Source organism: Fusarium solani (genome assembly GCF_023522795.1).
Source record: "Fusarium solani strain SB1 chromosome Unknown bctg00000000, whole genome shotgun sequence".
Taxonomy (NCBI): Eukaryota; Fungi; Ascomycota; class Sordariomycetes; order Hypocreales; family Nectriaceae; genus Fusarium; species Fusarium solani.
In genome coordinates this window covers 4521102-4534078 of record NW_027072157.1, presented here as the reverse complement: position 1 = coordinate 4534078, position 12977 = coordinate 4521102, and the positions used below count along the sequence as shown (strand labels likewise).

The window sequence follows — 12977 nt, the reverse complement described above, 5'->3', positions numbered from 1 at the left end:
CCCTAGTCTTGTACCGGCGCCATCATCTCGTGATGACTTCAAGTCGACGATGTGTCATGATTTTGCTGCATTGAAGAGACTTTGACTTCTTGGGGTTATCTCGAAGGCGGAAGTGTCGTGATTGCTTGGCATCGATGTTGTAGGTCGGGGTGAAGCTACCCCTCCAAGTGTTGAAGGCGAAGCAGAGAGACGGGACATTAGGAGCTATGATCTCGTGACATGGATGCTGGCACCCGGGTCGAGGAGAAGCCAGTACAAACTCTTTAGCATATCCTCCCCTAAAGTTAGTTAATAAAGTTTAGTAAGAATAGGCAAAGGGGTTCTGAAGTGCAGCTATTATTGTAATATGTTCTTAAATATTTTATATAAATTTAGTGATTATGCTTGGGAGGAGTTAGGTAAACTCGTCGTCGACGTTGCGGTATCTCATTTGGTTCTCGATCCGGGTGACTGATTGCTCCTGCTCAGTTAAGTGAGGTTCTGTAGAATTTCCAATAAAACTCGACAATTTCAATAAACCACACCTATTCTTCCGTAGTTCTGGAATAATGATAATCTACTCTCAACTAACAAGTCGATTAACCCTTTCATTAGTCTAAAAGCGGCAACTCTTCGCATGCTCCAACGTTGGCGATACAGCTTCCGCGGTTTACTAACAGCCCGAGGTACACCCGACACACCGGACCCACTTTTGCCGATATCTCAGCGTGCTCAACACCACGAAAAGGGCCCTCATGCCGACGATATCCCCAGGCCATCATTGAAGCAATGGACTCCCCCATTGTGGCCCAGCTGTTCCGCCAGCTCTTCCGGCACCGTCCCCGGGGCTGCAAGGGAAACCTCCCCCGCCTGCCCAATGGCATCCGCCCCGGCCCCGGCCGCGCTGCACACCAGAGCCGGATGTACGCCGCCGGCCGCCCCTCGAGCGATCGCGGCATGAAGAAGAACGAGAGTCGATGGCAGCAGCGAACGCATATTCTACCTCAAGATCGGTCCGCAGAGTTTGCAGAGTACCCGTACATATCGCTGGCCGAGCTCAAGCAGCGCAAGGAGAGGCCCCGCAAGGTCAAAATGCTGCTCCGGGACTTTATCGACGGCAAGGCTGGCCTCTGCTCCCTGCCTTGGATCAATGGCTGACTTTGAGGCTCCAGATAGTCTGTACAACCCCTCGTACGGATATTTCTCCAAGCAGGCCGTCATCTTCAGCCCTGGCGAGCCTTTTGACTTTGGCTCCATGCGCGACGAGCTCGAGTTCCAGTCGGAGCTTGGACGGCGGTACACCGAGTTCGAGGACATCCTCGATGATCGTGAGGGCGACAATCCGACACGGCAGCTCTGGCATACACCTACTGAGCTCTTTCGCCCCTACTATGGCGAGGCTATTGCCCGGTACCTCGTCTCCAACTACCGACTCACCACCTACCCCTACCACGATCTCCTCATCTACGAGATGGGTGCCGGCCGCGGCACCCTCATGCTCAACATCCTCGACTACATCCGCGAAGTCGACCCGCAGGTCTACGCCCGAACAAAGTTCAACATCATCGAGATCTCGACCTCCCTGGCGGCCCTACAGAACCGTCACCTGCTGTCCACGGCGGCGTCCCGGGGCCACGCCGACAAGGTCGAGATCGTCAACCGCTCCATCTTTGACTGGGATCAGTACGTGCCCTCGCCGTGCTTCTTCCTTGCCATGGAGGTCTTTGACAACTTCTCCCACGACGGCATCCGCTACGACGTCGCCACCGAGGAGCCTCTCCAGGGTCACGTCCTCATTGATGGTGATGGCGACTTTTACGAGTTCTACGTCCATGAGCTCGACCCTGTCGCTGCCCGTTACTTTCGTGTTCGTCATGCTGCCACTGGCGGCGACTACCCCAAACCCTATCCGACCAACACTGCTCTGCGATACCTTTCCACAAAGCTCCCCTTCGCGGCCAACCTCTCTGACCCCGAGTTCATCCCCACTCGCCTCATGCAGTTCTTTGATGTCCTGGAAAAGTACTTTCCCGCACATCGGCTCGTCACCTCCGACTTTGACTGGCTCCCCCAAGCTGTCAAGGGAATGAACGCCCCCGTCGTTCAGACCCGGTACAAGCGGCGTATGGTGCCCGTCACGACGCCTCTAGTAAGATCCCCTGATTCTATGCCGTCCCTCTCATCCACGAAACTAACAACCACTAGGTCCACCAAGGCTACTTTGACATCCTCTTCCCCACCGACTTCCGGATCACAGAGGCCATCTATCGAGCCATCACGGGGAAGCTCACTCGCGTCATGTCCCACGGCGACTTTATGCGCAAGTGGGCGTACGTCGAGGACACCGAGACTCGCAGCGGGGAGAACCCCTTGTTGTCGCATTACCGCAATGCCAGCGTTCTTGTGACTGTGTAAAAATACAAACAAATCAAAAGCATGACTTGTAGATATACATCCCGGGTTGGATAAAATATATATACCCCTCTATGGAACCGAATCATCAGCTATGCCCCTTTCATTGTCCAGTTCTCTCATGGCTCGTGCACAAGACGCTCTATATCATTCCATTTTGTCTGTCCGAATCCCTAAAATTGCTCCGATTTACAAACATCCATGCCCTCAATGTCCCAAACAGTCATGCCATGTGTTTTACAACTTCAGCTTCTCGCTGAGCCACTTCGTCGCCGTCTCAACACCCTCATCGAGGTTCTCGGGCTTGGTGCCCTGGCCCTGTCGGGTTGGCTCCTTGCCACCTGAACGGCCACCGATGACCTCGGACACGGAAGCAGCCCACTGCTCGGCGGTGACGCCCTGTGAAGAAAGATGCTGAAGCTCCAGTTAGTAATAGTCCATGTAAAAGATGCTGTACAACTTACAGTTCCGACATAGACACCGTGCACAACGGCACCCTCCTCCTTGCTGCCACCAAACAGGTACACAGACTTCTCCTTGTCCTTGCCCTGGAAGTGCTTCACGACCTCACCGACAGCCTTGGCGTTGGCACCGATAGGCAGGCGGCCAACGAACCACTTGGCATCCTCATTGGCCTTGAAGTGCTTGAGGACTGTGTCGAGCGCAGTCTTGGCCTCGGCCTTCTGGCGCTTCTTCTGCTCCGCCACAACGGCAGTCGAGATCTTCTGGAATCGCTTGTTGAGTTCATCCTTGGTCAGAGTAGAGATGGTGAGCTGGCTGAGCTCCACAGACACAGCCTTGACCTGGGACTCCTTCTCGGCGAAATCCAGCTTCTCAAGGGCGTCGAGCTTCTTGGCAAACTCATCAGCCTCACGCTGGACCTGGTGCGCTGCCTCGCCAGTGTAGGCAATGATACGACGAATACCCTTGGCGATACCGCTCTCCTCGATGAGGATGAGATCCTTGATCAGGCCGGTCTGCTCAACGTGGGTGCCACCACAGAACTCGACACTGTACTGGCGCCACTCCACGTTCTTGGGGTCGGCAAGCATCTCATCAATGTCCTTGCCAATGGACACAACACGGACGGGGTTGGGGTAGGTCTCGCCAAAGACGGCACGGCAGCCCTCAATCTGGCGGGCAAGGTCCAGGTCAACATCCTTGGAGAAGATAGGGGAACCACGGCGGATATACTCGTTGGACTTATCCTCAATCTTCCTAAGCTCCTCAATCTTGACACCAGTCTTATGGGAGAAATCGAAACGCAGCTTCTCGTTGTCCACCAACGAACCCTTCTGGTGAATATCATCACCAAGGACTTCCCGCAGCGAGTGGTTCAGGATGTGGGTACCAGTGTGGTTGTTTCGGATAGGCGATCGACGAAGCTCGTCGTACTCGCAGATGACCTCATCTCCAGAGTTCAGAGCACCGTATTCGATGTAACCGCTGTGGAGGATATAGCCACCAAAGTTCTGGACGTCCAGGACGTTGAACTCGGCAACATCATCAATGACGATTCTTCCGGTATCGGCGACCTGGCCACCGGACTCGGCATAGAAATTGGTGTTGTCGAGCAGGAGACCGAGGGCGGTCTTCTCAGGAATATCCTTGGTCGACTTGAGGAATGACTTGCCGTCGTAGATGAGCTGCACCTTGCCCTTGCTGTCACCCTGAAGGAACTTGGCGTCGTCGTTGGTTCGCTCGACCTTGAGCTGCTGCTCGAGCTCGGCAATCTGGTGGACGTTGAGCTTAGAGAAAGTCTGAACAGACTCCTTGACAGCCTTGCTAGCCTCTCGGGCCTTGATACGAGCAGCCTCAACCTCGGCGTCGTCAATCTCAAGGCTTCGTTCCTCCGCCATCAATCGGGTCAGATCAACAGGGAAGCCGAAAGTGTCGTACAGTCGCCAGACAACATCGCCCTCGAGCTTCTTGGAGCCATCCTTGACAGCCTGAGCAGCGTACTTCTCGAACTGCGCCTCGCCGCGATCCAGAGTTCGTGCAAAGGCAATCTCCTCCTCATCAAGAATCTCCTTGATATCTTGCTGCTTCTTAACAAGCTCGGGGAACTGCTCGCCCATCTGGTCGACCAAGGCAGGCAGGATCTTGGAGAAGAAAGCGCCGATATCGGCGTTGAAGTACTTCCTGGCATATCGAACACCTCGTCGCAGGACACGTCGGACGACGTAACCTCGGCCATCGTTGTTGGGGACGGCGCCATCGGCAATGGAGAATGACAGAGTTCGAATATGGTCGGCAACAACACGGTAAGCGGTATCGATACCGTCGACGTCGTCCTTGCCGTACTTGTCACTGTACGGTCGGGCGCCGGTCACCTCCTCGATCTTCTTGAAAAGGGGGGTGAAGCAGTCGGTGGCGTAGTTGGAGACGGTATCCTGGAGAGCAGAAACCAATCGCTCGTAGCCCATACCGGTATCGATGTGCTTGGCGGGCAGCGACTTGAGGCTGCCGTCCTTCTGTCGGTCATACTGCATGAAAACGTTGTTCCAGATCTCGACAACCATGGGGTCGTCCATGTTGACGAGGCTGGCGGCATTGCGACCACCGACCTTGTCGTAGTGAATCTCACTGCAAGGACCGCAAGGACCTTGGTCACCCATCTCCCAGAAGTTATCCTTCATGTTGCCAGGGAGAATGTGGTCCTCAGGCACGCCAACGGACAACCAAAGGTCCTTGGCTTCCAAATCAGGCTCCAGCTTCAACTTCTCGTCACCCTCGAAGTAAGTGACGTAGAGACGGGCAGGGTCGAGACCGTAGACCTTGGTCAGAAGCTCCCAAGAGTACTGAACAGCCTCCTTCTTGAAGTAGTCGCCGAAAGACCAGTTGCCCAACATCTCGAAGAAGGTGTGGTGATAGCTATCCTTGCCGACATCGTCAAGATCATTGTGCTTGCCACCGGCGCGAATGCACTTTTGGCTGTCGACGGCGGCCTTGAGGCCGGCCATGGGATCCGTCTTGCCAATGGTGCCGAGGAAGATGGGCTTGAACTGGTTCATGCCCGCATTGGTGAAGAGCAAGGTGGGGTCATTGTGAGGGACGACGGAGGAGGAGGGGACTGCATTGGAGAAGAGCCTTGTCAGCGCCTGTCAAGATAGGAAAGGGATGATAAAAATTGGATGCCGGCATTGAAGAAATCTGGTAGAAGAAATTGGGTATAATTGCGAAGTCGTCCGGGGTAGCGAGGCGTGTTGCCCGCACTATCGCGTACCTATCGTGTGGCCCCTCTGCTCAAAGTACTCGAGGAAGGTCTGGCGGACGCGCGCAGCGGGCCACTTGAGCTCGGACTCGGCCATAGTCGAGCTACTGGAGTAAGACCGGCGAAAGAGGAAAGAGGGAAATCTCCTTGTGGCCTTGGGGATCTGTCGCGCGAATATCGTGGTTGTCGTTTGTCGCGGAGTCGCAGCGACGTTTGTCTGGGGGAGGTTGTGGTTGTGGAGGAGAAGAGGTTGTCGCTGTATTATTGGTGGCGCCGACAGAGGGGAGTGGAAAGTTCTACAAGAACCCGCTGAATGAGTCAAGAGGGATACATAAGGCCCGCGCCCACCCGTGCTCGTCTGGACTTGCCTCCAGCTCCAGCTCCGGGGCGGACAGCGCCGACTCCAACGCCCGCAACCGCTATCGCAACCGCTGAAGCCCGGCACCCGTGCCGCCGCTATCGCAATCCCGTTCCAGGCCGAAGAGGCGCTGCTTCTGCTTCTGCTGCTTCCGCCGCCGACAGTGCGATTGATGTTCACCCACATCAGGGGCGAACTCTTGCCAGACAAAAAAAACAAAAAAGCTTTTATACTCGCTCAGGCGAAAAACGGTTCATCCTCGCCACGGGTGGTGGCAGCCGTGTCCTTCTCCCTCTCGTTGATTCGTCTCCGGATGTTGAAGGGTTCAAGGTTGCCCTTTTTTTTAGGCCTTCCAGCGGCGGCGTCCAAGGGGGGTCCATTGACCACTGACTGCCCGGACACCTCCATCTCTCTACTTGACAATCAATCAATCATGTTGCACGGAGCGCAATCTCCCTCCACCTCGGCAGCCCCGGTTGCTACCGACGGCATTGACAAGTCGAGGAGGCTGCGGCGCAAGAGAAAGGCAGAGACTCAGGACAATGAGCGTCTTTCTAAGCGCCTGAGTCTGCTTAACATTGGTACGTTCATCCCGTCTTGTCCCACTCTTCCAACGTCCCAGTAGATCCCATGGAGCTAACGTCGCACGCGACTTACAGAGCAAAGCGGCTCTAAGCTGTATGTTCCTGTCGAGGAACCATCAATTCCAACACCGTCTATTCCCAATGCCGCGCCCTCGTCTTCGTCCTCTACTCGCGAACGCCCAGTTCCCAATGATTCGATGCAACTCGATGACTCCAAGCACAAGGTTTACATCTACAACATCGACGATGAGCTCTCCTCCGACAGCGAAACCGATGATCCCGGCAAGCTCGTCTTCCTCCCGGACATTGAAAAGCACCTGCGCGCAAACCGAATTCCTCCTGCCGTCCTTGCCAACAGCGATGGCGAGCTGGCGGGCATGCAGCTTGTACTCTACAGTGATCCCAAGTCGCTGACAGTGCCCGAGGACAAGGACAGCGTGCGCAAGGCCATCATAGAGTCGAGGCATCGCGCGAGAGAACAGCAGCGACTAGAAAGAGAGGGCAAGACGAATACACCGAGCGTAGACCGTGACTCGGTGAATGATGCGATTGTCTCTCCAACATATACAGATGACGATCCAGATGCCATGGACGTGGATTAGAACAAGGCCCCGGATCAGATCATGCACACACACAGATACATATATACCCAAGGCGACTGGAGTTTATGGTTATGGGTTTACTGCAAAAGGAGAACGATCTTAGTGTTGTTGTAATTCAGCACAAGGCCGTTAGTGCCTATCTATTTCTAGTATCATAAGCTAGCTCGTTTCCTTTCAATTTGATAGTTTCCCAGCAGCGGCATTGATGGTCGTTATTTCCTGTGAAGCCTCCAAACCTAAACATATCTTGATCAAAATCCTGGTGTATCTGCCCTTATCCATCTAATCTTGTACATGTTTCCGCTGTCTATCTCGCAGGGGGTGGTCCTGGTGGTGCCTGGTAGTCTGCAGGTCCGTTGTCCCGTCTCTGTCCTTGCGTCGGGTCGATCTTAGAGCCACCTTCGGGAGGCTCTTCGTACATGGGAGGCCGTGACGGGTCGTATACCGGAGGAGGCATGTTGTACATGGGATATCCACCAGGCTGCACGTAGTTGTGTCCGTCTGGCCCCGGGTAGCTAGCATAATACGGTTGTGGGTGATATGCGTATCTTGGGTCGACCTGTGCCATCATGCGCCTGCTCACAAAGCACTGGAAGTAATGTTAGCGCCCGTCCAGGCTCATAGAAGCGATTTGGAGGCCGACTCACTCGATGGTATGCCAAAGGTCGTAGGCCCTTTGCGATCCTCCTCTTCGCATGCCAGTATCCGCCCACGATCCAGAGGGTAAATAGAACGACAATGACGGCAAGGATTGACCACTTGACGATCACTCCCTCCTACTTCAATTAGCATGCGAAACGTCGGGTGCGGTGAAATCGGGCAGCGTCGCCTACATCGCTATACCACCAATAGCCATTATCGTTATCGTCGTCGTCAAGATCCCATGATTCCGTGCGATCATCGTCGTCGTCTTCATCTCTGCGCTTCAGAGCGCGCCGCACAAATCGAGTCGCCGACATGTTCAGTACCGGCAATTCTGCTGTATGGAGTGTGTGTTATGTTGTGTTCAAGTTGTCCCATCCGAGGTGGGAGGTGCATGCACGCAAGGCCCCGGGGCAACCAGGCAGGGTGATGGAGTTTCAAGGGCGGCCCCGACGTCGCAGGGATGTGTGGAGGTTGTTTGGAGTAAGCAGCAAACTGGCCGCTGACCAGAAGATGAGATGCAAGAGAAGGGAGACTAAGCGGAGAAGGTGAAAAAAGAGTGAAAAAAGGGAACAGAGTTATTTAAGGATCCTTGGCAGCTGCCATGCAAAGCAGAAAATCATAAATAGACTTGCGGTGCGTGCTTTGGCGCACAAAGAGGAGAAGGGGAAGGGAAGGGGGAGGGATCTCCGTGCAGTATCTCTCTCCGGGCGACGATCCGTGGCAGGAGGCGTTGCGCATTCAAGTTTCACAGGCCCAAAAGGGGGCCAGGCTGCTTGGCTCACGGGCGCCTATGGACAAGCGGCAAGCCTCCTTGTCCTGCGGAGTAGAAACTCCATGTTTATCACTGCTGAGTCTGGAATCGCGGGGCTCAATAGTAAAAGAGTCATGCTTACAGTAGCTTCTTCCATTCAGAGTGATATTTTAGCAATGGCACCGAAGATAATTCCATCCAAAGATCCATCGCTTAGGTAGACGACGTCCAAGCCCGTGGCTGGCTGCTTTGTCAAGGGTTGCACAACCGTGAAAGGATTCACGGGCGCTGCCCATTCCGAGCTCAGCCTCTTGCCTTGAAACGTCTCATCCTGCACCATCTCAGAGCCATTCGTCGTGTTACACAAAGGGCCTGACAGACAGTCCCGCTCTTTGTTAGCGCCAGCCTTCACCAAACAGACGAAAAGAAGGGATGAAACGAGACCCAGAGAATCTACCTTGACGGTTGTCGCATTCCCTGAATCAATATTGATACAAAATACGGGATTGTTCCGTTATTCAAATTCTCTCAGGCTGGCCGCCAAAATATCACGTATCAGCAAGTGGCGTGCAACGTGCCTTTTCCACGCCAGCCATGGCGGACAAAGCCGTCCACTGACTCTACTCAAAGCCGACATACCAGCCCAAGGTCGAGAATACCGTTTGATGAAAATCGCTCTTGAGTATCTCTTACACAATTCCATCTAGCTTAGAAAATGAACCCAGAAACGCCATCGCTCCAATGCTACCATCAAGAAAGGGACATGCCCACCACTCTTCACACATCCATAGGTACTTTACAGGCCGACACCTCCCGCAGCCCACCCAGCAAAATCAGGACCATCACGGCCGTTTTCAGGCCGCGGGTTCGGAGGCAATCCTTCCAGGTTTCTTCGTCGAGCGTCCTCGCCCTCCTGATGTGCCTGCTGCAGTCGTTGCCGCCACCAGAGGAGGAACACAAGCGAAAAGGTGATGCCAACAATAAGAAGGCTCTCCATTATCCCATCATCATCGCCCGCGCCTTCTCCGCTGCCCAGCGCGCCGTCGTAGAGATCCTCGCCAGCATAGTATTCCTCGTCATACTGCCCGTCATCTTGCAAAAAGTGGTTGATCCATTCCGAGAGTGATCTGACCTTTTTCGGTTCTGAAGGCATTGTAAGGATATAAACAGCAAAATGATTCAACGGAAGACTTACTGGGCTCATCCTGGATTGAATGAATCGGTCCATGTGTCAAGGTGTTCCAAGCGCTCCGAAGCCGGAGCTTGAACAAACTCAAAGTGACAGGCAAATATGCCTCCTCATTCACCTCAAGCGCATGGTCATAATACCTCTTGGCCAGATGGAAATCCTGTACCAGTCCAATGCCATTCTCATGCATCCACCCCAGGTTGTAGAGAGCCTGGGCGCTTTGCGAATAGTCCGAGGCTCCAGTGTAGCACTGGACAGCCTTGGCAACGTCAACCTCGGTGCCAATGCCATCAAAGTAATAGTCGCCCATCTTGACAAGCGAGTCGACATTCGACTGTCTCGATGATCGAGTCCAGTAGACGAGTGCGAGCGCTGGGTTCTTGAGAAGGCCGCTCTTGTCTCGAGCCACTTGGAGAAACGACGACAGCGCGAAGCGCCCCTGTGTAGAGTCCAGCATGTATGCCACGTTGGTCTGCGCCTTCTCATAACCCTGCTCAGCAGCCAGAAGGTATTCCAGGAACGCAAGGTCATGGTCACCGGCTTCGTACGCATCGTTGGCATCGCCCCAAGACGAGACCAACGGCTCGGCCTTCTCGGCAACACTCTTGTAATATGTGAGAGAGGCACCACAGAGCTTCTCCCGTCCAACGCCATGGTGGATCATCTCTGCAATGTAGTAATGCGCCTCGATGTTGCCGTGTCGTCCCGCAAGTTCAAAGTAGTTATTGGCGATCCTGACGTCCTCCTGGCCGCCCTGGTCCAAGTAAAGATGCCCCATCTGGACCATGGCAGCAGGGAAGTCCTGATCCGCGGATGCTCTGAAGAGTTCCATGGCCAACTTCACATTTTGTTTCCCTCCGTATCCATGAAGCAGCATCAGAGCGAGACCGTGCTGCGACTGGGCATCTCCTTGCGTGATACCACGCTCAAACCAGAGTCTTGCCCTTGCGAAGTTCTGAGCAACGCCATCGCCCCTCAAGTACATCCGGCCAATGTAGCCAGCCGCCTTAGTAGCAATCTTCTCGAGGCCCTGCTTAGGGCTTTCGTGGAGTCGTCCATCTTGCTTCCAGTAGCGGGACACGACCTTGCTGAAGTACCTGAGAGCAATGTCGATATCGGGATCAAGACCCCGCTGGCCCTCGTAGTATATCCTTCCCAAGTTGAACGATGCCTTAAAGTCGCCCTTTTGAGACATCAAATCGAGGTACTCAATCACGTCGTCGATGGCAGCATTCGCGTCGGATCCGTAACTCGGCTTGAAAGCGTTCATACCTGCACTTGAAGCACTTGCCCCTTCTCCGTAGATACCTCCGTGGTCATCCGAGATTCGCCATTGTTGTTGGACCCAAGCTCTACCACCAGGAGGACCAGATCTGTGCCAGGCAATAGCCTTGTCTGCCACACTCTTGTAGAATTTCACCGCCGTCTCGCAGTTCTTAGTTGTTCCAATGCCAGCGTGATGCCTGAATCCCGCAGCCATTTCCGCGCGAGCGTTTCCGCGAAGAGCAGCGAAGGTGTAGTAGAGAAGAGCCTTTGCTTGATCGCGCTCAACGACATTACCGATCCCCGTGGAATAGTAGAGCCCGACCATGAACTGGGCCGTCGTATTTCCGTACACGTTGGCGAGCTGGTTATAGTGGTTGAAGGCCACGTCCAAGTTTCTTGGGTGGCTGTAGTTACCAAAGAAGTTTATCTCGGCGAGCAAGTAGAGAGCGTCAGAATTGTTCTGCCGCGCGGCTCGCTCGAGAAGGTCGATCGCATTGGAGATGGAACCGGTGGCGGAAGAATCGTGGGATTGGGATGGCGAGGTTACAGGGCTGGTGGGGATAGCTTTGAGGATATACCGCAGGGCGGTTCCGACGAGACCTGCCGCCTTTCGCTTTCGACGATGTGAAGGTTGTGGTGCTTTGTTCAGCTCAGCCATCGCTGCATCGACCAGTTCCGCACCTAGAAGCTGTTAGTGTCTTTGCGCTCCCTTTCCCTCCGTCGAGGCCGACTGTACCAGGTTGGGGAGTATGATGGTGGTTGTGGTCAACAACCACATCGGTTCTTGGAGCGGCGACATGTTTGTTCTGACCTCCCCTCTGAACGGGCTGTTCTTTGATCTCTTGCTGGTAATATTTGGCATTCGTGCTAACTCCCAAGGTGGCCTGCCAGAGCACTAACAAAAGGTCAGCAAGCTTGCCAGGTGTCGCGTGTGCCGAGTGGAAGCGATTGACTAACGGAGAACCCAGACGATTGATTGCCTCATCTTGGGCAACTTCTATGTGCCAAAGTTTCGAGCTATGCCGCAGAGCATGGCTATCCTGCAGAGTGTAGATGCGGGCCTGCGGTGTTGTTGTCGCGGGGTGTTCGAAGCAGCCGGGAGTTACAAGCTGTCCAGTTGAGGTCGGAGCTTACATGAGGTAATGCCTGTCGGGTGTGTGCCCAGATTGGAAAAGCGTGGTGACGACGGCTGACTAATGCGCCACGCAGGAACAAGTTCATTAGGAGAAGCCATTGGAGAGGCTTTGAATTCGTGAGGAGTGCAAGTTTGCTAGGTGGCTGCAGTTGGAATAGGTGAACAGTAGAGGGAAATGAGTGACTGTATCCAAGATAGAATACGAATTGAGTTGTCAGCGCCGGCACAGTCTGGCCTTGATGGGAATGCCAATGCATCAGTCCAGAAAAGGAGTCTGCGAACGCGAGTGATGCAGGGAGATGCACCAATGATAGTAGCTAGGGGTCTGACGAAGGAAACTCTCTTTTAACCACTCGAGATATTCAAGGCTGAAGTTGCCCACTTGTGTGGTTCAGACGACGCCGTTGTGCAACTCTCAAGAACCCAATTGATACGTCTGAATTGCACAAGTTGCATAGTTCCACAACCCACAACCAGACCAATCTTCAACTCCACAGTTTCTGCCTAGTTCTGCCTAGCTAGCGGTTACGCCAGGCTTGCTAGTGTCGAAACTACTTCAGCTCCCAGCCACTCAGGAAAAGCCCCCAGGTTTCAGTGCCCTGCAGCCTGAACTAAAGTCCCAGTCCTCGACGCGAAAGTCACGGGAAGCGCGTTAATGGCTGGGGTCCGACCGCGTCTCCCGCAACGCGCCCCGTTGCCATCGACTCCTGAAGGCTTGCATCACCACTTTAGCTCGGAAAATCCATCACATCTCGTCACATCTCATCACACTCCCTATATCACGACTCGACCCTGCACTTTCTCGTCCATCTCCATTGTTTCTTCTCCAAAGTTTTGGTGCC

At 54.2% G+C, this 12977-nt stretch overlaps 5 protein-coding genes across 5 annotated transcripts; 2 read left to right on the top strand and 3 right to left on the bottom strand.

Annotated features, from left to right (window-relative positions):
- Window positions 1-768: 768 nt before the first annotated feature.
- MRS44_001434 (uncharacterized protein) lies at window positions 769-2394 on the top strand (the record flags this gene model as incomplete). The annotated part of the gene is made up of 3 exons (XM_065623701.1): window positions 769-1016; window positions 1102-2128; window positions 2185-2394. The coding sequence occupies 3 exons, from the start codon at window positions 769-771 to the stop codon at window positions 2392-2394; spliced, it is 1485 nt and encodes a 494-aa protein (XP_065480133.1).
- A 234-nt stretch (window positions 2395-2628) lies between these two features.
- MRS44_001433 (uncharacterized protein) lies at window positions 2629-5702 on the bottom strand (the record flags this gene model as incomplete). The annotated part of the gene is made up of 3 exons (XM_046270482.1): window positions 2629-2805; window positions 2856-5464; window positions 5618-5702. The coding sequence occupies 3 exons, from the start codon at window positions 5700-5702 to the stop codon at window positions 2629-2631; spliced, it is 2871 nt and encodes a 956-aa protein (XP_046138302.1).
- A 694-nt stretch (window positions 5703-6396) lies between these two features.
- On the top strand, window positions 6397-7149 carry MRS44_001432 (uncharacterized protein; the record flags this gene model as incomplete). Its single annotated transcript, XM_046270493.1, has 2 exons — window positions 6397-6544; window positions 6623-7149. The coding sequence occupies 2 exons, from the start codon at window positions 6397-6399 to the stop codon at window positions 7147-7149; spliced, it is 675 nt and encodes a 224-aa protein (XP_046138303.1).
- A 307-nt stretch (window positions 7150-7456) lies between these two features.
- On the bottom strand, window positions 7457-8108 carry MRS44_001431 (uncharacterized protein; the record flags this gene model as incomplete). Its single annotated transcript, XM_046267360.2, has 3 exons — window positions 7457-7738; window positions 7797-7925; window positions 7983-8108. The coding sequence occupies 3 exons, from the start codon at window positions 8106-8108 to the stop codon at window positions 7457-7459; spliced, it is 537 nt and encodes a 178-aa protein (XP_046138304.1).
- A 1233-nt stretch (window positions 8109-9341) lies between these two features.
- Window positions 9342-12221, bottom strand: MRS44_001430 (uncharacterized protein; the record flags this gene model as incomplete). Its single annotated transcript, XM_065623700.1, has 4 exons — window positions 9342-9688; window positions 9741-11681; window positions 11737-12061; window positions 12135-12221. 4 exons carry the CDS (start codon window positions 12219-12221, stop codon window positions 9342-9344), a joined length of 2700 nt encoding a protein of 899 aa, XP_065480132.1.
- Between the last annotated feature and the right edge of the window lie 756 nt (window positions 12222-12977).